Source organism: Heteronotia binoei, chromosome 8 (genome assembly GCF_032191835.1).
Source record: "Heteronotia binoei isolate CCM8104 ecotype False Entrance Well chromosome 8, APGP_CSIRO_Hbin_v1, whole genome shotgun sequence".
In the NCBI taxonomy this organism is placed as follows: domain Eukaryota; kingdom Metazoa; phylum Chordata; class Lepidosauria; order Squamata; family Gekkonidae; genus Heteronotia; species Heteronotia binoei.
Window position 1 is genome coordinate 105,115,142 of NC_083230.1, and position 26,854 is coordinate 105,141,995.

Below are 26,854 nucleotides of genomic sequence, written 5' to 3' on the forward strand. Positions count from 1 at the left end.
TCCTTCACTTTCAACTGGAAGAATAATGCTTATCCTGCCATAATAGGGACTATGTTTCCAATTCTGCTTTGGAGTGGAAAGCACTAGCAAGAGATTACTGATTATGGACCTTTTGGTAATTTATGAAAGAGAAAGTCTTTTGCAAGACAAGCGGAAGAGGCAGAAACTTAACTTTTTGATGTTCCATCTAAACTGACCTCCATGTAGATTTAGTACGATCTCTCATCACATATTGGACTCAAATGCCTGTGAGCTCATGAGCCAGGCAAGATCTACGTGATTCAAGGAAATTCTCTCTTTCTGCCCTGCACCCCATCTCAGAACAACCCTCCATTAATTTCCCAAGGGAAGGCATCAAAACAGGTAAAACGTCAGCAGCAACTTACCTTTCCTGACAAAGGACCCACTGCAGGTCTCTTCCTCTGTGCATAACCTGAAAGTCTGTAACAGTAGTGAGGCTTGCAGTAGAATTTCCCTACAAAGAGAACAAAAAGGCAGAGTTATAGGGAAGAAACCAAAAACGCCAAACTTGTGAGATGCCACAGATGCTTTGCAGTCTCCACTTGCTCTACTCTGATACTGCCAAGTTCAAAAAGTTTCAATTCAAGTGTATTCCTTCCTTCCTTCCTAGAAAATAATGCATCTTCCATAGGGGTGCCTGACAGTACTTAACCAACACCCAATCAGCTATCAGAGAGCAGCCCCGGGAAAACTTGCGTGGTATTGCACACTAACAAAGCAGCACTGTGTAAGGAACAAAGACTGTATCACATGAAAATCTGGCAGAAGTGCTGGTGGAAAAGGCAAGAATGAATGCAGAGAGGAAAAGGCCGAGGATTAACTCTAAACAGACCACTGCCTGCCAATGTACAAAGGCCAAGCCCAGGTGATATCTAGTTGTAAATCCATCAGATGTTAGCCTGATTATCCACATAACACAGCAGCAAATGAAACTAATGAAACCAGGGATATGGTGCAACAAGATTCTCTACTGAATCTTCTAAACAGACTTCAAGGGCAGCTTCACTGAGGGGGTCTAGAGACCAAGTACTATAAAGAAAGGTTGAAGGAGCTGGGGATGTTTAGCCTGGAGAGGAGGTGGCTGAGAGGTGATATGATCACCAAGTACTTGAAGGGCTATCTTATAGAAGATGGTGTGGGAATTGTTTTCTGTTGCCCCAGAAGGCAGGACCAGAACGAATGGGTTGAAATTAAATCAGAAGAGTTTCTGGCTCTCAACATGAGGAGGTGGTGGGCTCTCCTTCCTTGGAGGTTTTTAAACAGAGGCCAGAAGGCCATCTGACAGCAATGAAAATCCTGTGAATTTAGGGGGACGTATTTGTAAAGTTCCTGCATTGTGCAGGGGGTTGGACTAGATGACACTGTGGGTGGTCCTTTCCAACTCTATGATTCATGACTGCAGTGGCCAAGTCCAAGGATGCAAAGAAGTGTTAACAGCATCCCAGTCTGGCTTTTTATAATCTTGGAACTCTCATACACATTGAACAGAGAAGACAGGATGTGAAAACTGCATTTGAACCAAGAAACACATACAACATATTATAGCATGACAGGGGGTCAGAAGTTTCACACTGATGACTCCTAACAAGACAAAACATATCCTATAACATCATGGGCCCGTCCACTTACTCATACCCTAATGCAATATATGCTATTATGTGTCAACAATCCCATTCTATTACTTTGTTACTGGTGTTGTTATTATGCTGAGTGGCAAGAATTTTTTTTAGCACCTAATTTTATTTTCTGTACAAGATTGTGCCAAAAAGTTGCTGAGTTTCACAAACATCCTTCTGTGGGGTGCAGCCAGTAGGGTTCAGCTGGAATGCTGCCCAACGCCACTTGTTCCCAAAGCGATGCCTGTGTGCACATGGTGCCGGCCAACATCTTTCCTGGTGCCTACCAAGTGCTTTTAGAAAGTGGGGGAAGGGTGAGGCTCTTACCCACAAGGCTTCCAGTTTAATCAGAAACTAATGGTGCACTATTAACACTAATGGTGCACTATTAACAGCACGACAGCTGTTAATAGTGCAGTAGGTCCCCCCCCCTTAGAAATGTCAACTGGTTCTCCCTATTGCGCCATAATTGTATTATCATATTGTACCAAACTGCAATCCTTTACAGATGTTTAATTTTTTGGCATGTTTTACACTGCGCTTTCTGGATTAGACCTTTTGTTTATCCTACTCTGCCTTTCTTCTATACCCACTCAGAACTAATTTATTACTGTTCTGATTAGATCTTTCTGTGGCCCTGTGAGAGGGTGGAACTTCTGACCTCTCTCACAATTCATTATAAGCAACAACTCCTTCCACAAGAACTCACATCTGTATGATTTACAAGAGGAATTACAACAGATCTCTCTGTTGCTATGGCATCTCTTAGCCCTCCTCTTATAATTCTTGGTTATAAAGGAGTCTGAGAAAATGTTGCCTGACTTATGAATGTTTATATTGCAATAAGCTTTGTAAATCTTCCTGTCATTAGGCTCATTAACAAAGAATGAAAGCCTGAAATATAGGAAGACCCTGATTTGAGCATTGCTTATCAGAGCACAAAGGGATAATCTTTCACCTTTCCTCTCTGAGACATATCAAGAAGGGTTAGTCTTGCCTGTAGAGGTAGAAAAGAGCAAGAGTTCAGTAACACCTTAAAAGACTAACAAAGTTTGTGATATGGTATGAGCTTTCTTCAGGAGAAGTGAGCAGTGACTCACAAAACTCATACTCTTTTCCCTCTGAAAGTTCCCTCATAAAGAGTTTTATAGCATCTCTCTAGACACGCAACTCGTTGCTCATTGTGCATTCTGCTGTTATTGTGAAAACTCACTTTATGCTTTTGTGACAAGAGCTTCATACCCTTAAATTTAGTTACCTTGAACCTGAGAATGTCAACTGTGTTCATGAACTGGCTATAAATAACAGATGCCAAACAATCCAATACTATGTGGCAACAGCACCTTCCATTTATTTGCACTGTTCTAATGCATTATTTCCCCCCATTTCCTGTTATCCTAGGGTATTATCTATAGACATTCAAATATATTGCTTGAGAGCCCTGGCATCTCATAGACCATGGGTTCCCAACCTTTTTGAGCCTGTGGGCACACATGGGAATTCTGATACAGCTTGGTGGGCACAACAACAAAATTGCTGCTTCAGGAGGCGGAGCCAGCCACGAAATGATTGACATAGCCAGACTTCAGTAATACAATGCAGATCCTTGTACTATGGTGTGGTGTGGCAGCTGCTGTCAAAGCAAGATTTGTTTCAAAAATTGCACAGCCAATCAAATCTCCAATAGTCTATCACAGGGATGGCCAAACTGTGGTTCTTTCACACATATTATGTGGCTCTCAAAGCCCCTACCACCCTGTCAGCTGGCTTGGAGAAGACATTTCTTTCTTTAGAGAGAGCCAGTTTGGTGTAGTGGTTAAGTGTGCGGACTCTTATCTGGGAGAACCGGGTTTGATTCCCCACTCCTCCACTTGCACCTGCTGGAATGGCCTTGGGTCAGCCATAGCCCTGGCAGAGGTTGTCCTTGAAAGGGCAGCTGCTGTGAGAGCCCTCTCCAGCCCCACCCACCTCACAGGGTGTCTGTTGTGGGGGAGGAAGGTAAAGAAGATTGTGAGCCGCTCTGAGACTCTTCGGAGTGGAGGGCGGGATATAAATCCAATATCTTCTTCTTCTTCTTTAAATCACTTCTCCAAGCCAAGCCTGCTGGCAGCTTGGAGAAAGCATTTAAAGTTGCTTTCTTTCCACCTCTTCCTCCTCCCATCTATTTTCCTTCCTTCCTTCCTTCCTTCCCTCAAAACATCTGATGTTTATTCTATGTGGCTCTTACATTAAGCAAGTTTGGCCACTCCTAGCCTATCAGAAGCCTTGCTGGGCAAAAGCTCTATTGGGGCCCACCCATCTCCTAAAAACACCTGGCAGGCACCATGGAATGCACAGGCACCATGTTGTGGATCCTTGTGCTAGACCATATTTGCATACAATGGACTAGCAAGAGAGACTGGCCAAAACCAAGAAGAACCACATAATTGTTATTAAAAAAACCGATGCACACGAAAAGGGGTTTCTTACTCAAGATCATATGAGAGTTCTCAAATTTGACCCCTACTTCAACCAGCTACAGATCCATTCTAGACCAACATTCATTGCCAATGAAATGACTACATTTTGTGCAGCAGCTTTGGATGATGTACTTGAAATGGAGGAAGTTGTGAAATTCTGAGTGTACCAAGGATCTATGTACATCTAAGGGCCAAACAGGATGTGATTGAATCCTTGTGGTTGCCTTGGGGCTACCACTGCCATTTTGAGGTGATTTCAAAACATCATAAGGCGGCGTGTTGCTCTTCTTGTCACCCCGCCCTCCCGGGCACCTTTTAAAGTGCTAAAACAGCCATGGAGGAAGGAAGTTGATAAGGAGCAGAGAGGTGAGGAACAAGAGTCCTCAACCTACTGTTGGGCCCTTGGGGAATTTTAAAATCACAAAACGGCAGCGTGTCCCTGTGGCAGCCATAAGGATGTTGTCTTATCTCATTCAGCATATTTCTAATGTCAAAGTTGAAGGGGTTTGCAACCCCCAAAAGGCAACTTTTGCTTACCGTCCACCAGATCATAGGCATACGATGATAAACGCAGGGTGGTGGCGCAGTATTCGCACTTGAAGCAACTGCGGTGGAAGAACTTCCCTTCAGCGCTCAGCCTTTCCATCACATAGACACGCTTGTGGCAAAAGTAGCAGACGTCGCTGCCACCCACATTTGGGGGGAATTCTTTCTTCAATGAACCCTACAGCAGAAGGGACAAGGGAAGACCTTAGAGAGTCATTAGCTCACTCACACTGCTGTGGCAGTGTCACCTCTTTACATCAAGATAATTCTCAAACTTGCAGGGGGCTCTGATGCTGCTCCAGGCAAAAGCACAAATGCCAAACACGCACCTACGGATAGTTCACAAGGCTCAGCTATTGGGGAGAAAAGGTCAGCCAGGAAGATCACTCCATAAACTGTAGCTTTTGACCAACTGAAAACAAGGAGCCTGAGAGCACAGGGTAGATGGATGTAAATTGTGTGTCATTCTTTTTCGGTCTTCACTCCCCTCCCGTCTATAAACGGGGAATGACAACTTACCTCACAGAACAATTGGGAGGATGGGATAAGAAGTAAAAAGCAACTTTGCTCACAGAAAGGATTACACGAAGGGCGTAACAGTAGCCCTTTCCCCAGGTCCAGGGTACAAAATCACTGCTGAAGTTAGGCCCTGAATAACCATTCTGAAGTGAATGTGCCACCCAATAACTTCCAAAGCCACTACCTAACACTGAGAGGGTAGAGCAGTCTCCCCCATCTTATTTCTCATATTTGTTGGTAACTTTATAGGTCAAGATGCTTTCAGAACTCCTAAGTACAGATGGAAGAACAGGCAAGGAAGAGCTCATCTTCAAGCTATCATTAAGAAAACATCAAGGAAAAACTAAGGACTCCGCAGCAGCACAGGAGAAAACCTAAGGGAGAGCCATCTATTTTCTAGTCACAGACACGCACCACCTTCTGCACATTGTTCTCTTACCAGTTCCTTCTTGCCTAGAAGGGTTTTAGGCTGGTCTCTCCTTTGAAGCTGATTGGCTATCTGCTCAGCCAATGAGCTCACGCCGCCTGTGTACATCTTTATATACTTCTACCAGATGAGGGCAATGGGGCGGGTGGAGAAGGAACACAGGGGAAAAAACGAGGGAAGAGAGAAACAATTTAAACACATGATAAAAAACGAGGAAAGAAAAATGGCTGAAAGGTGCAGAGAGGGCTCAAACCATGCCAAGACCATGGACAATGCAAGCACTGGTGGTAACAGCAAAACGAGTGATGTCAGCAATCACTGGCGTGGCAGTCTTACATGTAAAGGTAACTAAAACAGTTTGCCATTAACCACACTAAGATCCTGATAAACCATTGGGAAATGGGGTCAGAGAACCAGTTTGAAAAGTGGAAGGTGAAAAATCAAGGAGCATCATGTCAAAGAACTACCTCTTCCAACCCTATTTTTCTCTTCTAGGTCAGCAACCGAGAGGCTGGCTTAGGAGCCACTGACTTTCTCATGCTAATAAGTCAAGAGTGACAGGGTACACTGAGATATCTGAACAGATACACACATTGGTTTAGAAAGAGACCAATATGCTCGGATATCATAAACACTGATTTCCCCCCGGAGTAATTCTAGTCTGAAGAGACTGCAGATGCCTTGGAAGAAGCAGTACAGAAAGAAAGGAGACTTAATTGTTCTAAATTAGTGCATGTTCACATCCATGCTGAAGGACAATTAACGAATATCCCTTAGAGATCAATAAGCACAATTCAAACACCACACAAAAATAGTATTACATTACACATTAGGGAGGGTACACATTAAATGGTCCAGCCACCAATTTTGCACCTCCCCACATAGCCAGCATCCTCCCATCCCCGAAGCACATGAAACAGGGAAGCTGAAGGAAGGCTGCATGGCCACTTTGAAGAAAACAGAACCCCAAACTGACAAAGCGAGCCGAAGAACCTTTCAGCAACACATGCTGTATCTATTATCATAAGCCAATCTACTTTGTACAGAAGTGCATTAGAACAAGATCAATAAGCTTTTGTACTTGGCTTCTAGCTACCAGAGACTCAAAAGAAATGGGAATGAATCACTAGCTGCTGTTATGGTAGATCAGACAAAAGAAACATCCTGGTTCAGCATCTTCCCATATTTACCTACATAGACATGGCACTCGTCTTTGTAGCCCAGCTTCAATACTGCCCCCAACTTCAGAGCTAAGGTGGGTGGTAAGGAAAGATTGGGCCTTCTTAGTAGCAGCAACTAAGCTGTGGAATACCTTTGCCCTCTCCCTTCACCTGGCACAGAGACTAAACTTCTTCCAAAGCTAGGCTACAACGTCTTTAAAGAATCAGACAAATTTAGGAGAAATCCCCATCATTGATTATCTCCCCCCACCCCCTACTGTGAGCCATGCTGTGCCACTTCGGTGGGAAGGGCGGGATATAAATTGAAATAAACTTGAAACACACACAGAGAAGCGTTACTGGCTGGTTTCACTTGGTTTTACTGTTACTGTTGATTTTATTTGATTGGAGCTTGGTTTCAGGGTTAATATGGGATTTATTATTGCATGCATTGTTTTTTTCCCCACTACGCCTTAAGCGTGAATACAGAAAAGCAAGGTATAGTTAAATAAATTAAAAAATCCTGTTTCCAAATGTGGTCCTTCTGGAAAGCTCACCAGCTGGGTGAGAAGATAATATTCCTCTACACCAGCCACAGCCCACAACCGGTATTAAAAGGCATTCAGCCACAGAACATGGAAATTCCTTTCTGCCATCAGGACTAAGCCACTGACAGCCCCGTCCTTCACCAATCTGCCTAATCACCACCTGAAAACTGTCACTGGCCATGACCACAACTTGTAGCAGCCAAAGTATGCATCATGGGAACTATGTTATTTTCTCTGTCCCGAATCTACTGCTTATCAATCTTGTTAGCTGGCCCCAAGTTTTAGTACAGTAAGTATATGGAGAGTGGGGCCATAAGTTTTTGAAATAAATTCTGTTTTCTAAGAACTTTCTCCACAATATTCAAAATTGTACAAGCACCTGTTATGTCTCCTCTCAGCCATGTAAAACTGATTTCTTTTTGCCCCAGCATGCATCATTTTGTAATGAAACTGGCCTTCATTTGACACTGGATTGCTTGATCACTCAGTCTGAAGTGGTCTGGAGCTTTTAGTTTCAGCAGCAATGATGGTACCAGCTCATTCACTGCCTCCTCCCATAGCCACCAGCTTGTAGAAGACAGCACTGAGTGACCAAATGCTCACTGCTGATTCTGCATAGGCAAGTAGACCCACAACATTAAATTGTAGCATTGATCAGCTTGGCTTGCCTCAAGGCCATTTTAATACCTCGGTCTCTTCCTGATGCTTATTCTTCCTTAGCAAGGGTTGTTCTTCTACCTGTATAACAATTCTAATGCTGCTTTTCATTAGTTTGCTTGGGAGAGATGTTGGACTAATGAGAGTGTAATGATCATGTTTCTTAGTTCTTCAGATGCCCTTCACCAACTCATGTGGTATAAAGCCTGGGTGTCATTTCCAATTTCTGTTGTGTTAAGGACAATGCAAAGAAACCACTTACTTTATCTGTAGTCTCCCTATCCTTCTTCAGATACCCTTTTAGTACTCTGCTATCTAACTGTCCAACCAGACTCCTGGCTCATATCCAACTTCAGACTATTTAAATAAATTGTTAATGCTTACTTTGACACTTTCAGCAGCATGCTCTGCACTTTCATTTTGACTTGTCCTTCCCAGTTTACATTAATTTTGCCATTATTTATGCTGCTTTTAAATTATTTTGTCCAAGTTCTTTTTTGCAAGAGGAGAAAGACAGAAAGAGCATCAAACCCAAAATATGAAGGGAAGTGAATAAGGACTGGGATCCTGTAACACAAAGTCCTGTAAATTCAACAGAATTCTTCAGGCAGTACATGAAATAAATTGAAATGCGCAACATCTGTTAACTGCAGAAAGAGTAGATGTATTTGTAAAACTGAGTTCAGCCAAAATGCAATCAAAATGAACTATTCAACTATATCTCCTGTGGTTACCAGTACATTTCGGGGCCCAGTTCAAGGTCCCGGGGCTTTGGCCTAAAAGCTTTAAACAGTCTTGTTCTATAGTACAGGTGTGACTACTCCTATGTGGACCTTCCTGGAGTATGAGAATAACAGGGCAGGCCCTGATTCATGTATCGTCTTCTTTGGAGACAAGATTGGCATATGTTAGAAGAAAGACTTTCTATGCAATCTTAGCATCAGGTACTATCCTTGACTAATCCTAGCATCAGGTACTGTTCCTTGCTGCCTTTTCATAACAAGATGGAATTTGTTTCAGAGAGGTTTTGGCAGGCATGACTAACCCACATTACAGACTGTTGACATTCATCAAATATTTGAGTCAGTTATTTTGATTTGAGAATTTGTGGAGTACCTTTAAAAATGTTTTAATAACCTGTACAATTTTCCTCACCTCTTTTGACACTTGGATGACAAATGCTATAAAGAGTCGGTCATTTTATGGCTGAACTCACAATTCAGCCTGGACAGTATTATATTATAAAGCCCAGATGTTCAAGGTTATTAGAACTAGCACATTCTGTAATGTTTTACTAGAGTCAAATCACTGACCTACCTTCCCAGATCATCTTCAGAAGGTACTTTCTACATGCAAGGCATATACTTTCACTGAACTACAGAATGCTCCATTATGACATCTAAATAAGGATGCATTTACAGGGTGATTAACACATGGAATTCACTGCCCAGGAGGTGGTGGCAGCTACAAGCATAGACAGCTTCAGGAAGGGATTGGATAAGCATATGGAGCAGAGGTCCATCAGTGGCTATTAGCCACAGCCTATTGTTGGAACTCTCTGTCTGGGGCAGTGATGCTCTGTATTCTTGTTGCTTGGGGGGGCACAATGGGAGGGCTTCTAGTGTCCTGGCCCCACTGATGGACCTCCTGCTGGCATTTGGTGTTTTTGGGTTTTTTCATCACTGTATGACAGAGTGTTGGCCTGGATGGGCCACTGGCCTGATCCAACATGGCTTCTCTTATGTTCTTATGGGAAACTCAACCTGTTTGTTGCAATGCCCAGCACTCTGAGGTTTGCACCTTGCCAGCAATCAAGTCCAATATTAAATGACTAGTGAAGAACCAGCTGTAATTTACGGTTTTCTCTGGGGGTAATTGCAAAATGATAAAAGAACCTCTCCCTTCCAGAGATGGAATGGGGGGGGGGGGCATTCCCTTGAGTTGAGCCCCTTGCACTGGTTATGGGTGAAGCTGCTTTTGAAAAAGAGGCTCAAATGGACAGATCAGCTGTAGCGTATTTTCAACAAGTAGCAGCACAGACACAACAGAACTGGAATACTTATTGCTGAAGTTAAGGGAAGAGTAAACTGCTACTGTTTGAATAAATAGGTGTGAATGACAACAGTTGAGTACTGTTGCTGTTTCAGATATGGGCCATCTCAAAGCAATGCAGGATATTAAAAGTCAAATTGGGCCTGCAGAATGAGAAACATGGCAAATGACATGATTTTCAGTGGACCAACCAGTAGTTTTAACAGTACAACTGAGTTCTCCAAATCAGGGATGAGCCTTCAGACAACCTGCAATATCCATTAGTTCTAGTCTCCTGTAATTTCAACCTAAAAGGGAAGCTTTTACTTACTGTAGACTAACACTCTTTTAGGTGTCCATGAGGCAGTCCTTATATTTGGCACAGGGTTACCTCCTGCTTGCGTCAATTTTCGGACTTTATAGTGTTCGGGGAGGGGGGAGTTCCTACTCCTCCCAGGCCAAAAAAATGGAAGAGCAGGAAAACTCTCATTCACTTGCTCCGTCTTATCAGTATGAATGAACGGCTGAAGGATAAACTAATCAACCAACTTAAAAAAGAGGAAATTACAAACTGCAGAAACAAAGCTCCTACGCATGGCGGGAAACAGACCCTGGCTGTCCTTTTTTTCTAGCTTTACAATAATAAAGGAGCAACTCTACTCAGTCCCACGTTAGTCAATGGGGTTTACTACCAGAAAAGTGTGGTTAGGACTATAGGCTGACAGGAGGAGATGAGCCAGAGGTGTGAAGTACTTCAAGCCAGGGCTCTTTTGGTAAAAAAACAGGAATGTTTTTAATTATGATTTCAAATGGCGGAATTCTAGCAGGAGCTCCTTTGCACATTAGGCCACACACCCCTGATGTAGCCAATCCTCCAAGAGCTTACAAGGCTCTTTTTTGTAAGCTCTTGATGGATTGGCTACATCAGGGGTATGTGGCTAATATGCAAAAGAGCTCTTGCTAGAATTCCACCCCTGATGATTTCTAAGCTGCCTTGAGCCACCAGAAAAGGCAGGAATACAAACATTTTAATAAACTCCTAGAAGAGCTGTAGCTTAGCCTGGGAGGGGATCGGTAGTGCATCTCAGCAGGAGAGGGAAGACTACAAAGCAGTTTAAGTCAGCAAGCATCATAAAGAAGCTGCACGATAAATCTGAGCATCGCTCTTAGGGGTTTGCCAGCCTCCAGTTAGGACTTGGGAAATCTCCCAGAATTACAACTGATTTCCAGGCAACAGAGATCAGTTCCCCTAGAGAAAACGGATACTTTGGAGGGAGGCATTATACCCTACCGAGGTCCCACCCCTCCCCAAACCCTGCCCTTCCCAGGCTCCACCCCCAAATCTCCAGGAATTTTGCAACCTGGAACTGGCAACTCCACTCTCTATCTATCAGTAACTGGGAAAGTACTGGCTGGGGGGAAGAAAATCTGGCTATTTATTTAAGTACTACAGTGACTATTAGAGCCTCCTGTTAGTAACAGTCTTAACTGAGGGAGTTTTTATGTATATGTAGCTCTCCCAAAGTCTATTGATTTTTGTTTCTATTTCAGTTTTCATTTCCAATGGACCTTATAGACCACTCTGTGAGGTCTTACCCGGGGGGCGGGTGGGATCTTAACAGGTCATCACAGGCCTCACGGGAATTTTCAGGGCATCTCTAATTTCTTTTTTATGTTCCTCAGACCCAACCCCCTCAGGAACCAGTTTGGTGTAGTGGTTAAGTGCGTGGACATCTTGGAGAACCGGGTTTGATTCCTCCCCCCCCCCCCCCTCCACTTGCATCTGCTGGAATGGCTTTGGGTCAGTCATGGCTCTTGCAGAGGTTGTCCTTGAAAGGGCAACTGTTGTGGAAGCCCTCTCAGCCCCACCCACCTCACAGGGTGTCTGCTGTGTGTGTGGCGGGGGGGGGGGAGGTAGAGGAGATTGTCACTGCTCTGAAACTCTGAGATTCAGAGTATAGGGTGGGATATAAATCCAATATCTTATTTTTTTAGGGAGGGATGGTGGCTCAATGGTAGAGAATCTGCTTGGTAAGCAGAAGGTCCCAGGTTCAATCCCCGGCATCTCCAATTAAAAAGGGTCCAGGTAAATAGGCATGAAAAGCCTCAGCTTGAGACCCTGGAGAGCCACTGCCAGTCTGAGTAGACAATACTGACTTTGATGGACCGAGGGTCTGATTCAGTATATGTTCATATGTTCACTAACAAAATGAGAAAAAAATAGAAAAAAAACCAAGAGTTTAAAACTCTGTGAAAGACAGAGCTCTGCGAAGCTGTCCCAAATTCTGCTTCCTGCCCAAAAGCCAGAGCCAGTAAAGAAAGATGGGGAACCCTCCTCCCCAAAGCTGACAAAGTCTTCCAACCAAAAAGTTGTTCTAGCCCAGATGTGATAACCTTATGGACATCTTAGAGGAATACAAAAATCAGCTCTCTCTGGGCACAGCCTGATTTAGTATTTTATTTTCCATTGAAGATTAGTGCTGGGTAAGAGACTGCATATTTTAAAAGCTTGATTGTTTTTTTAAGCAGCAGTTGGTTCCACAGACAACACATATGCTATGTGTTTCTCTTAAAAGATTAGGCAATACCACAAATGAAGCACTTCCTATTAACTCAGGCTGAAATTACATGAGCCTTAGCAGACACCTTGTCATTCAGCAAACTGCTTAGAAACACAGGTGCAACTATTCCTATTTTAGTATAAAACATACAAAGCAACATGGTGGCTTGTGTCACATTCTCAAAGTGAAGCAGCAAACAAGCATTTGTTCCCAGTGCAGACTGCTCTACAACCACCCTAAACTCAGTGATGGAAAGAGCTGATGGGAGACCAACATGCTGACTTCCAGTGCGGGTGATTAAGAAGCCTCAAGGATGAATCTCTTGCCAGCCTGTAGTAGCTGTTGAGGACAGTGACCCACTTCAAGACTGCACCAGCAACTGGGAGCAATCTTCAGGTTTATCTGCTCCTCTTTCTCCCCTTGAATCCCCCTCCGTTGTTGCTTAGCAATGACTATGTTTACCACAACATTTGAACAGCATAGTCAGCACAGCTACAACTAAGCATAAAGGTAAAGGTAGTCCCCTGTGCAAGCACCAGTCATTTCCAACTCTGGGGTGATGTTTTCTTGGAAGACTTCTTTTGTTATGGTGTGGTTTGCCACTGCCTTCCCCAGTTATCTGAGAACCAATTTGGTGTAGTGGTTAAGTGTGTTGACTCTTATCTGGGAGAACTGGGTTTGATTCCCCACTCCTTCACATGTAGCTGCTGGAATAGCCTTGGGTCAGCCATAGCTCTCAAAGGAGTTGTCCTTAAAAGGGCAGCTGCTGTGAGAGCCCTCTCAGCCCCATCCACCTCACAGGGTGTCTGTTGTAGGGGGGAGAAGATATAGGAGATTGTAAGCCACTCTCTGATTCAGAGAGAAGGGCAGGGTATAAATCTGCAGTCTTCTTCTTCTACGCTTTACCCCCAGTAAGCTGAGTACTCATTCTACCGACCCTGGAAAGATGGAAGGCTGAGTCAACCTTGAGCCGGCTACCTGAACCCAACTTCTGCTGGGATCAAACTCAAGTCATGAGCAGAGTTTGGACTGCAGTACTGCAGCTTACCACTCTGCACCACTAAGCATAGCTTGCTCTAAAAAACTCTTTAGCATGAAGGCAAATTCAAGTTAGCAGTCATTGTAGCAGCACCAGTTCCAATGCCGCAGTAATCGCTAAGGAGGAAAGTAAGAGGAAAGGAAGGAGTGCAAGAGCTCAACAGGGAAAGAGCTCACGAGCCCACAGGGCATTCCTGATCATTAAACTATGCTTTGGAAAGCCAGGCCCAGGATGCCTGAACTGAGCAAGTGAATCACAAGGCATTAGTGATCTGGAGATGAAAAAATCTAATTTTGGGTGACAAAGGACTCCATTGTGGGTATATTTCCCTGTAAAATTGTCCCAAGAGCTGCTGTTCTCTCCTTGATCAGCTTTAGCCAGGAATTTCAACGTGTGCGGATGTGCAGTCTAACTTACTGGAGGTTTTTTGCCATATTGTGGGCATGGGGTCGAGGTGGGGTGGGGAGGTATTTGTGGATTTCCTGCATCGTGCAGGGGATTGGACTAGATGACCCTGGAGGTACCTTCCAACTCTATGATTCCACTTCCAAATCTTATAAGGCTTGAAATGGCCAGGATACAGTGACAGCCTAAGCTTTTTCATCTGCAGGCACATACGCCAAAGCTCAGCCATAGCTACATCAATGATCTGAAGACAAGAGCCTAACTTTTCTCCTGTGACACATTCCCAGGTGGCAGAAGATGGAGTAGGCCAAAGTGCGCAGCCGAATACAGCTTCAAGCCCCACACCATGCTACCTGTCTGAGGGAGTCTGATGAGGGAGAAGCCGGGCGGCTGGAAGAACGGAGGCTAAGGGAATGCTCCCACTGTTCACCAACAGATCGACGAGATCGCTCGGTCTCTGGCTACAAAATAAAGTTGAGAAAGTCATAAGAGGAATATGGCATTTTTAGAAGCCCTTGGAGGAGAAAAAAAAAAGAGGCAGGCTTCTCTATCCTCACAGGAAAACCCGCTCTGCTTATGCTGAACTCGCCAGCACTGTCAGATGCTTAAGAGGAATGACGCTACACTGAATCCATCCACTAATTTAATCTAGAGGATTTTCTATCCCTTAAATCTCAGGTTTTAGATATAAGGGCATTTATCAAGGGGAGACTTATAAAGCCCTGTGGTTTTGTGAAACTGTATCACTCGGGGAGATATGGTTTGAATAAATATAAGGAACTTTACAGAAAGTTTAGAAAGAACAGAAGAGGACATCCTTGGGAAAGAGTAAGTGAAAATGTCCTGGTTATGAAGCACTACTAGCATTTCTAATCAGAAAGAAGGAAGAAGTAATATGCTAAAAGTACCATGCAGCAACAAACATGCTCTTGCAGAATATGATGCAAGTCTCCCCCTCCTCCCAAAATGAGAATTTACCCAAAAAAGAACTGCTATATGATTACTAAGTGGGCATAGGAAAAGTGTTTTGATCCTTACTTGATGCTGCACGATTGTGTCAAAGGCACTGGAAAGCTAGCTTTAATCAAGCAGTGCACATACAATGTTCTTGCCTTTTAAAAAAAATATTACAAACTGATTCACTGGTTTAGATTTACACACTATTACCGATTGCTTGGGGATACTATTTAAATGAACTGGTTTTATAGATCATTGACGTCAATGAACAGTCCCGTACTACAGATACTGTTCTTCTCTGACTAGACATGCTAATTCGCCCTCTGGTTAGATGTACATTATCTATTTTATCCTACTCCATGGACACAGAAATATTACTCTTGATCAAAAGCCTTTTCAGTGTTAGAAGCCTCTACCCCATCCAAGCTACACTCCTTATAGTGTTACTCAAAGGATACCCAGCTTGAGAAAAGGCAAAGTATTGCTTCAGCCAACAATAAATTCGTTAGTAATCAGCAAAGTGAAATAGCATTTTTTTTCTTTTAGAGTTCTTGAAAGTATTAATGCCACAGTGTACTAATCAGCCATCACACACTGCATCTGATGCCAACCACGTTATGGTCCAAACAACAGTCTGTTTCCTGTTCTCCAGGGCTGCAAGCAGACACAAAGCACCAGCAGACAGGGAGGCAAATCACCTGATGCCTGGTTGTTGGCCTCTGCTCCAGGAGGGCAGCCAGCTGGCTCGCCCGCTGCTTAATGGAAAGTGTGCGCACTGGCACACGGTCATCTGAAAAGAATGGGTGAGGTCCCTGCAGAATAACGAATGAGGAAAGTGAGCAAGAGGAACTGGGAGAAAACCCAACATTCATGGACAAGCACGCCTGCTCTAGGAAGAGAAGCAAAACTGAGGACAAGATCAAACCATACACAGTTCCAATATCTACATGTCAAAGGAAAATTTAACAATCTTCTGGAGAAAGTTGACTTCCCCCTTGCCAGCTGTGGGACGCACACATAATCCCAAACAAAGGGGAAGGTTGGAATTCTGTCACGAGCAGCTTCCACCCCCAATGGCAGAGGGACTCTCTGCAGGAAACACCTTTAAGACCAACAAAGTTTTAATCAGAATTCTGACTAAAATGTTGTTGGTCTTAAAGCTGCTACTGGACTCCTACTTTGTTCTATTGCTTCAGACCAACACGACTGCCCACCTGGATCTCTCTGCAGAAAAGGTAGAGAGATCGATGAATAAGGCAGCCAAGCAAAAGCTTAATTAGATAACTTGGACCTGAATGTAGGCACAGAAGCCACAATGATGACAACAGGGTTGTACTTACCTGTAACAGTTGCTCAAGTGGTCTTTTGTGCAGGCATGCATCCTTCCCTTCTGCCCCACTATGAACTTTCTGGAACCCTACTTCCTTGTGGTATCCAGGGCAATATGGGGAGAACTGAGACAGTAGCGTCCCCCTCCTACTTGTATGATGGGTTATATGATGGGTTTTAGTGGGAAAGCATCAGCAGGAGTAAGGGTGCTCCTAGTCAGCTAGAGAAACTTTGGAAATCTTTTCTGCAGTGTGCGCCTGCACAGAAGACTATTCAATGAACAACAGTTAACAGGTAAGTGCAACTCTGTTTTGTATGTTCTTAGACACTGCAGATGAGTTTTCTTATACTGGCTCTTTCCTGATCTCTTGGCTCAGCATGTTGATGTAGTTCGACTCTTTAATTGCACATGGTTACTGACCCCTGCTCTAGAAGGACTCTCACTGATTTCAAAGGAACAGACTTTCACACATGCTTAGGGTTGCAGCCTCACAATGTTCTGCAACCCTACAGGAACAGAAAAACAATTAGTGCTGTGCTTCTGTAACTCCATACCCATGGTCTAGTTGATGTGAAATGCAAACTCATCCCAGACAGCTGGGAGAGCCTGCCTGCTGCATTCCACTGCTGAGCAGAGGCACCACAGAGCACCAGCAGTATAAGTGGTGGTGGTGGGGACACAAATTTTGAGTTGCCTTCCTCACGCCATTCACACTTTTGCATTCATCACCCCATTCACACTTCTAACCTGGTTGTCTTAAAAGACCAGATGCAACGCTAAGCTGGTGAGCAGAGTGAGGGGAGCCAAAACGCCACAAAAGAGAAGCAACAGCAAAGCTGTGCAATAGATGATCCCGCCCAAGAAGAAGCTAACGATTCTTCTGCTCCGGCACAATATCCCCAATCGGGAAAAAAAACCCAAAGTCACGGGGATGATATGTGCAAGACTGTAAACGTACACACATGGCATACTATTGAGAGCGGGCAAACGCTTATCAAAGCTGGTATGTTTCTGTGAATGCCACACACACACACAAAATGTTACTGTGTTCTGAAACTTCTTCCATGACTCTGGAATGTTAGTAGTAGCACGAGAAGATTCCCACCCTCCCCCCGCCCCGGCCACATAACATTGCCCCAAGATTGCACACTCCCTACTCATGCTTTTCTTGCTCATGCTAGTTTACCCGTTCCTGACCGGGACTCCGTTCTCCAGCTGGATCGGCACGAGGTTCCCTTCTTATCTGTAGGCAAAATAATTACTTGAAAAACAAAAACAAACCTCCTGTACAGAAAGCCACCACGCTGCTAAATTAGAAGTCTTCCCTATAAGAGGAAACATTGAAACCACTGTCCCTAATAGGCTTTGGTGGTTGGTAAAAATTCGGATCCTGTGCGTAACGCATCAGTGCAGCTTTAATACAGAAGAGTTAAATACAAACACTGTACATGAACTGTATTAGTAAACAGTGACAGAACTGTACATTTCAGGGGTGAAAAAAGAGGAGCAAGAAGAAGGGAAAGGTCACAAGAAAAAGTAAAATCCATGCATTTAAAGTCTGGGTTTTTTTTGGGGGGGGGATCACTTTGAAAATGGCAAGAGTATTTGCTTTTAGGCACAGGTCCATGGATACTCCATAATTTGAGAAGACTTCTAATAAAGGTTAAGTATGTTAACACAGTAATGACTATCTTTAATTTGGATTATCTATTACTCCCAAGGTGGGGTGGAAGAGTCCCCTGGAAGCATCTTGGGTTGTCCTGGATATTCATGTAGATGAAGTTTTGCTCATATGTAGTTTCCTGCAACACAATAACCCACTTGCACTTAAAAGAAAGAGACTAATATACAAAGGGAGTTTCTATCATGATTCTATTGCTTGTTGTTAACTATCTGTGGTAAATCACTCCAGTTTGGCTTAACTAAACACTATACTGGAAATTTTTAAAAACCGTTTTAAAACATAGTTTATTAGAGCAACAGTATGTCATCTGGAAGTTAACTCCTCTGTTGACTCAGCAGAAGTTCATGATCCTCACCACAGTTTCCCCAACTATGAGATGAATATCCACTTCTAACTTACTAACAAAAATATCCAAATGTACAGAGGCTCTAATCCTGGGTCCGAATATTTAGGATAGCCTCTTGTACTAGGATGTTCTTATTTGAAAAGGCCCATTTTCTCAACTATGGAATAATAATGTTTTATGGACATCAAAAGGCCCAGACAAGCTGTGGGCTTCCCAAAATTCCAAAGGAAAGCAATGTAGGCTTATTAGAGGGACACCATGTCAATTAGAGAGAATCAATGTTAGCAGAAGTAGTACAGCATACTGGACAAAAACAAAATGGCAAAAGGCTAAACTCAGCAGAATCTGAAACGCTCCCTTCATCTGAAGAAGTGTGTGTACACATGAAAGCTCATACCTTGAATTAAACTGTCAGTCTTAAAAGTGCCAACTGGACTCTAACTTTATTTTAGAATCTCTCTGTCACTCAGGTAACCAAAGAGCATCATGGCCTCCTATCACCGCACAAGGGAAGAAGCTGTATCACCGGGGCTGAGTTCCCAGAAATGGAAGGGAGTGTAGGAGACCCTTTAACTGACAGGAAGATCCAAGGACATCACACATGCTCTGCACTCTTTCCTCTGCCATCTCCAAGAATCTGCTTCTGGAGTACAATCAACAGACTATTTCCAGAAAAAGGAAACTGAGGTAAAGCCAGTGTAAAAAAAAGGGGGGAATTTGTATTGTTGGATCAATACAAATATGAATTCCCATAATGCAACAGTAAGCCCAATCAAAGATAGTGGCAGGAGTGCATGTGTGGCTTTGCTGCTACTATTTCCATTATGACTGTAGGCAAGTTATTTCGATAATGTTCACTTTGCCTCTCTCTAGTGCTACAGGATCGGTGCAATGAAGTTATTTCCTCTTAACTGTCACACGAAAGACAGGAAAACCTACTAATCCAAGCAGAAAGTTTTTTTCTGAACAAGGAAGTTGAATATTGTATTTATCAGGAGCTACCACAGATTGGCTACCTAGCAGCACTTGTGTGATCCACTCTATATTCACCCCCACCCACTGTTATGTTATAGCAGGTGAATGATTGAGAAATCCTGCTAGTGTGAAAGTGGAATTCAGAAATGAATCCTCACCCTTTCTGTCAAGACTGCTCTTTAAGCGGAAACTCAATCTTTGAAAGAGAGAATGTGTATGCCTGAAAGTCCAGAAGGGCCTTCTGTTATTATTATGTCACTGTTATAGGCATGAATCCTACCACTCCACTCACGAAAGCCTGAAACCTTCTTTCAACCTAAGGAGGCATCATCCAAAGTTCAGTGGCTCTTCAGCCACTGAAAGAGTCAACTGGCAGCATAGATAACTCTTATGCTGCAACAAAGGGGTATGTACTTTCTAGGACCCAACATACTTGGGACTGCACCCCCCCCTCCAATCTGTGACCTTCACAAACACAGGGGGGAAATAAGGAGTGTTCGCTCTTTAATCCTTGGACTCTAGCCTTTGAAGGTTTGTGATGTTAGAAGCCTACTGGAAAACTCTTAATTAACTGAAGGAAATCATTCTTCCATACTGGAAGACCCAGGGAGGAATGGCAGTACAGCAGTTCTAACGTCACAAGGAGCTCATCCTAAGAAGTGTTGGGCAAATTATTTGCTCTTCTGAGGAAAGAGGCAGATGAGGCAGGACTCACTTGGAATCTCTTGTTTAGAGACAGAATACACAACAGTGTAAATGTCACATACTTTCCAAATGATAAAAACTGAAGGTTTGTGTGTGTGTGTCTGAGAGAGAGAGACAGACAGAGACGGAGACGGAGAGAGACAGACAGATACACATTGCCACAAACTGATGTGAAAACCCCATCTGCCACTCCCAGTAATGAAACTACGACCCAGGTAAGCTGGCTCCAGGGGTTCCTACAAGAACACATATGGACGGGCAGTGGTTTAGTGGTAGAGCATCTGCTTGGCATGCAGAAGGTCCCAGGTTCAATCCCCGGCATCTCCAGCTGAAAGACCTGGCAGTAGGTGATGTGAAAGACCTCTGCCTGAGACCTGCTGCCAGACTGATTCTGTATAAAGCAGGTTCATGTATTCAACATCTGTGATGTTTGAAGGCTCACAAAATCATTAGAACATCTCTTCCCAGCGTGGCGTAGAGGATAGAAAGTAGGACCCAGTAGACTCACTCTGTCATGAAAGCTCACAGGGTGACGTTGGGCCAGTCATTTTCCCTCAGGCTAAACTACCTCACTAGGTAATTGTTGTGCGGGTAAAACGGTGGAAGGGAGAATGATCTTATAAGGGTGTTTTGGGTCCCCACTGAGGATCAAAAGTGGCAGCCAGGGTACAATTAAATAAAGTATCAAGCAACGTCCCAGTTGCCTAAGCTAAAGAAATGTTCTCTTTGCAGTCCAGAAATGCCACTTCTGTTACTGCTGCTAATATTTTAAGTGAATTATTACAGAGCCATACCAACAGTAGTATTGCTCAGACTTCAGGTTTTTAGCTGATACGCTAAAAAAAAAACACAGAGCAAAGTTAATGGGGGTTGCAAGAGGTTTAATTGGAGGGTGATTTTAAAAAAAATGCCGCATCCCTAGTTTTGGAGGTTTCCTAAATGTTCCGTTTGAGTCCCCTTCTTACAACTGAACAGAAGGAATAGGAGACTTTGGTGGAAGCAAGAGGGGAAGAGCAGGTGGGTCTGGTGGAAGAAGGAACAGAAGGGAGAAGGACAGAGCATGCAGAAAGAAATCACCTGCGGACTGGGGTACGATGGAGAGGAAGTGCAAGTGGAGGAAGAAGAGAGCATGATCACTTTTTTTGGGCAGGTCCGAGAACGCTCCTTTCTCCTCATCTTTGTTTAAAAACAGGAGGGGTGGGGGAGGAAGAAACATGGTCATTGCCAAGGCCACAAGCCACAGCTTGCAAACATCCAATGAATTAATTAAAATCATTCCTGGGCTGTCTTGCTGGGCAGGACATCATAAACATGGAATGCACCTCCACTGCACACAGGGAACTTTCAAGAAGAAACATTCTAACCATGCCTTTGCCCCAGGAGAAAATTAGCCTGCTTGCTGGCAACCTTTCCCAAAGACCATCTGAAGGTAAAGGAGATTGTGAGCTGCTCGGAGACTATGAGATTCAGAGTGGAGGGTGGGATATAAATCCAATGTTGTCTTCTTCTTGGAAAGGGTGATTCCTTGATGATGGGATACAAGCATCAGTGGAAGTCTTTGCATGGAAGTCCTTATCTGCCCTGCGTACAATTTGATTTGTTCAAACGGTTCCAAGTGAAAGGTCTTTGGATAATTTTAGTTTGGGATAGAAAATATTTCTAGGCATTCAGAACTGTGAGATTCGAATAACCTAGAGATCTGAGTATATGAGGTTTAAATGTATGGAGTCCTGCAATTGTGCAATCTCAAATGCACCAACACACAGCAGAAGAAAACTGCTAAATGCTATTGTGTGCGATGTTTGAAAAACTCTTGGGAAATCAGCCCAGTTAATCTACAGAAATATCCTGTATCCTTCAAATAAACTAAGATCAACCAGAATACATCCCAGAAGGTGCTAATGACTTTGCCAAATGTTAGGTTCTGAACATTATACATAAGTGTGAATTGAAAGAGATGAATAGTGGCTGTGTGTCTTATTTTCAGTTTTGTCAAACCAAGTTGCAGTAGATGTTCTTCTGTTTTGTATCTGTCTGCCTGTTGCTCACCTTGAACCTGGCTTTCATTTACTTACTTATTTTGTTCCATTCTATTTATAGCCCACTCTCCCCAGGAACAGCTCAAAGCAGTGACAACATCTTATATAGAATTAAAAGTCTTCTAAATGTCACATATAATAAATCAAAATTCATAAAACAGTAATATCAATAAGATCCTTCCATAAATAAATTAAATTTACTGAAGATGTACCTTGCACACCATGGCTTAAAACAAGGTTAAAAAAATACATGGAACTACATGGAGTGACCTTCCATAGCTTTCCCAGCAGGTAAAGAAGATGCCTCTGTAGGGCTGGTAGAATCCAAGGCATACATTAAGGAATGCTTCCCATCCTCCTGTAGGATGCATTCTGAGTGTGCTAAAACAGTGGAGAACATATAACTTAATGGGTTTAAACCAAAGAGAAGTTGCACATGATGAAGCCAAGGTGGTCCGAGCCACTTCTTATTCACTTGAAGGCCCATTTCAACACAAAAGAGGCTGGTTGGTATTACCAGCAACAAGAAAGACACTCAGATGTTGGACATGTATTCCCCTCCAAAAAGAAGTACAAGTCAATACGCTTCATAGATAAATGCATCTGTAGAACTCCCTGACCCCTCCCCAATCCCTCAGCCTTCAAACATGCAACTTCCAATTTCACATCAGACACATCCAAGTGCTGGTAAGTATGCAAATGGAGAATGAATTAGAGTGATGAAGTTCTCTGACCTACGCAGAAGACATTTTCATTCACTGTGTTATAAGCAGGAAGCTGACCCCCACCCCCCGCACTGCGGCAATCCAAATGTCAAGAACCCACATGTTTTAATGCTAGAAACTATTTGACACATTGAGAACCAAAACCCATCAAGAACAGGTCTAGACAATGCAATCCTAAATTTCTGTTGTGCAGCCAATATGAGTTTATCTTCAAAACCAAAAATAAACCAAGAATGTGAGTTTATATGACTTAGCAAGGTCCAAACAAGGCTTACCGGGGGGGGGGGGGGGCAGGGAGTTCCTTGTTTACTTTGGCGAAGACAAAGAACATAAGCATTACTACCCATGGACAGTTACTCTCATGTCCAGACATAAGGAAAACCGTTCAAGAAACAACATGATAGAAGATCTAATTCCCTTCAGTGTTATGAAAACCCAAGATCACTATCATTAACTGATCTTAACAGATAATATTCCTTTTTGCTTATTTCTGTGACCATCTCTCCTTTAGAGGCTGGAGCAACTGCTTCTAACTCGATGGCTGACTGTCAGTAGCTAGTGAAGTGGGGTCACCCACAGACAAGGCAGAGTTTCCTCTCCATACCTGATGACTTCATAGAAATGCAGAAGAACATTAGTTAGTTAACTGAAAGGAGGATACCTCTTCCTACAATGGGGCTCAGCATGCTTGTTGCCCTTCTGTTGATAGCAGTAAAGGGCACGGTGGGGATTAGGAACTAAGAAAGGAAATCAGCCTGCTCATGTCCCTAAAAGGTAACTATCAGAGGTTTGAACAGGAAAATCTACCATCATCTCCTACTCTTCCTCCCTGCTACCCTGTTCTTTTTTTACAGTAACCTGAAGTGGGAGATTACAGATAGGGGATGCATACTATGAAAGATGTATCTTCTAACCCAAATTCCTCACCTCTACAGGATGTCATAAGCATTTAAGTGATAAAAAGGTAAAGGTAGTCCCCTGTGCAAGCACCAGTCGTTTCCAACTCTGGGGTGACATTGCATCATGACGTTTTCATGGCAGACTTTTTTAATGGGGTGCCTTCCCCAATCATTTACACTTTCCCCCCAGCAACCTGGGTACTCATTTTACCGACCTTGGAAGGATGGAAGGCTGAGTCAACCTTGAGCCGGCCACCTGACCCTAGCTTCTGCCAGGATCGAACTCAGGTTGTGAGCAGAGAGTTTGGACTGCAGTACTGCAGATGTCCTCTTTCTTTTATGAAAGGAGGAAAATAGATTAATTTTTTTATTGTGGAGGATGTGGTTCACTGAAGTTCCACAGCTGCTTTGTAAATATACACAGGCTCAGAAGTTCTAAAAAACAGATGGCAGAAAGTTTTTTGATAAGCAGCAGCCAACCACAGATCTCTCTCAAGGGGGAAGCTTATTGCATTGGCAAAAGCAACTCCTTCAACAGCTGAAGAAAGGATCAAAATCTACTGGCAGAACAATAAAAAGTCTACATCGGCACCAGGAAGAGTGAACAGATTTCAGACTTCAAAAGTTGCTTACCTAGGTTGTAATGCAAATCACTGGCATGATTCAGTGACCTCTACGTACTATGAGCCATTAGGCCATTTCCATTTACCCTGAACTAATGCACAAAACATGCTCTAAGAGCTGTATTATGTTTCATGGAAATACTGTCAATGGGCAGAAGAAGGCCAGATTCCAATACTGTACTTTTCAGTCTCAGGCTGTGAGTGATCCCTCAGATTTCAGAATGTGTTAGACGCATTAACTGCTTCCTCAACCCAACCCCGAAGACATGAAACCCAAGCCTGGATTACATACTTATTGATAAACAAAGCAGGAGTCAAGCAGCACCTTTAAGACCAACAAACTTTTATTTTATTTATTATTTAAACATTCTGAATAAAAGTTTGTTGGTCTTAAAGGTGCTACTTGACTCCAGCTTTGTTCTACTGCTTCAGACCAACCCGGCTGCCCACCTGGATCTATACTTATTGATAAGTGAGTTTTGACTCTTGAAAGCTTATACCCCGAAAATCTTGTTGGTCTCTATGGTGCTACTGGACTCGAATCTCGTTCTTCCACTGCAGCCCAATATAGCTACCCTCTGAAAAACCTACTTGACATGGATTACTTTCCACGTTCTTATGTACAGCACATTCAGACATTGATTTTCATGGGGGTCATTCCTAAGAGTGATTCTGTTATTGGAACAGGTAATGTGAATGAGGCAGGGGTGGCCAACGGTAGCTCTCCAGTTGTTTTTTGCCTACAACTCCCATCAGCCCCAGCCGGTATGACCAATGGCTGGGGCTGATGGGAGTTGTAGGCAAAAAACATCTGGAGAGCTAACGTTGCCACCCCTGGAATAAGGTATTCTGGCTGCCTTTGGAATACTGAGTCAGGTTTTGGTTTTGACCTTCAAGGCCTTGTGTGGTCTGGGACCCACATGTCTTCAGGACTGCCTCCTCTGGTATGTTCCCTGAAGAGCTTTACACTCTGCAGAGAACAATTTACTAGTGATCCTCGGCACAAAAGACGTCTGGCTGTCCTCGGCCAGGGCCTTTTTGGCCATGGCTCCCTTCTGGTGGAACTCTCTGCTGAATAACATCTGTGCCCTGCGTAGTTCTGCAGGGCTTGTAAGGCAGAGATGTTCCACCAGGCTTTTGGGCTGAAGACAGTGATGGGTACCATTCTATCTGACATTTCCTCCACCCACCCACCCCCCTTTCTTTCCTGCCTTCTCTCCCATAAGACAGTGACCCAATTTGGGACTTTGATGCACCATCTAAGAATGTTTTAGCTATTTTTATTTATTTGCTGGAATTGTTTTTTTTTATCAATGTATGGATGTTTTTACTGTTGTGTACTCAGAGAAGGGCAGTTTATAGATCTAAATTATAAATAAAAAATGATCAGAATAAATAATGTGAATAAGAAACCACACTTGAAATCACAACCTATGCACAAATATTCAAAAACTGTCAGTTGTGGGGGAGAGGAAGAAGTGAAAGATACTAATTCTGGGTCTATGATGCAAATTACATATACTCAGTGAAACACATTCAAGTCTCCATCTAAAAAAACCCCCTGCCTGTATTGCCAGAAATACTGGAGGTGGTTTGGAATGGAGAAAAGCAGCAGCCAATGGGGTGGTAGCTTAGATGAGAACGAGCATCACAGTCATTCATTCAACTTGCCTTTACCTGTTTCCATTGAGGCATAGGAGCCAGACGGCCCTGCTCTCTCTGGCGATAGGCTGGCTGGCTGAGAGCACGGTCTTGATAAGGCTGGGCACACTGTGGCATGCAGGTCATGGGGGATGGCAGGATGGAGGCCACAGTGGGCATTTACATAAAAGGTGAAAACAGAACTCACAGAGAAACCCACAAAGGGAAAAGGTACATGTTGGACAGAGGGGGATCAGCAGACAGACATTGAGGAGAAAAAAAAAAGATGGAGTGAAGAAAAATTAGTAGGCAAATCAAATATAAAGTTGTATGAAAAGGGAAACAAATAAGGCTGGGGAATATGGAAGCCTGAACAGCCTTGCATGTACAGCTCTCATTGTCTCGTCATGGTTTTACACTGCCTAGATTTAACGTGCTACCCATCGGCATTGACTAACAGGACGATACAAAAATATTCCAGCTAATTGTAGTCTTTGCCCTGCTCTGAAAACTTGATTGAATCGCTGACTTGAACATTATTTTATTGTACATTTAAGTAGTCAAGCATGCCTGCATTTACTGGAAACAATTTTGGGTGATAAAATAACCACTTTGTGAGCAGAGGACTCTTAAAATTTTATTGGCCGGGGTTTCCCAAAATCATTGTACCTGAAGCTAAGTTTCTGTCCTCTGCTATGAAAATAAAACATGGGCTGAGATAATGTCTTGCGTCATTTACTCTGATGACCTCTAAACCTTTTTATTGTCTGGGGTACTAGGTTGAATGATACGCACAGATATAATTTCAGTCTAGTTATTTATGGCAATCCCAACAAGATTCCAATCAAGAGGAGCTTTCAGCTACTGGAGTAGCTGAATTCTTTTTAGAAGATGATCGAGGATGGCTCTGACTCTGGCAGCTCAGCACAGCACACTGGTAT

The 26,854-nt window shown here is 43.4% G+C and overlaps 1 protein-coding gene across 3 annotated transcripts in view; it reads right to left on the minus strand.

Moving 5' to 3' along the window:
* Positions 1-26,854, minus strand: part of MICAL3 (microtubule associated monooxygenase, calponin and LIM domain containing 3) — a 172,517-nt gene that overhangs the window by 115,090 nt on the left and 30,573 nt on the right. Inside the window, exons 16-23 of one of the 3 annotated variants that reach the window (XM_060245796.1) lie at positions 25,950-26,042; positions 21,064-21,162; positions 17,463-17,519; positions 15,645-15,758; positions 14,343-14,450; positions 5,601-5,708; positions 4,634-4,820; positions 387-475 (exon numbers count right to left, since the gene is read on the minus strand). In XM_060245796.1, coding sequence (XP_060101779.1) covers positions 387-475; positions 4,634-4,820; positions 5,601-5,708; positions 14,343-14,450; positions 15,645-15,758; positions 17,463-17,519; positions 21,064-21,162; positions 25,950-26,042 — 855 coding nt within the window. The remainder of the gene's footprint in view (positions 1-386; positions 476-4,633; positions 4,821-5,600; positions 5,709-14,342; positions 14,451-15,644; positions 15,759-17,462; positions 17,520-21,063; positions 21,163-25,949; positions 26,043-26,854) is intronic. The other 2 variants (XM_060245797.1, XM_060245795.1) reach the window with 2 other exon arrangements.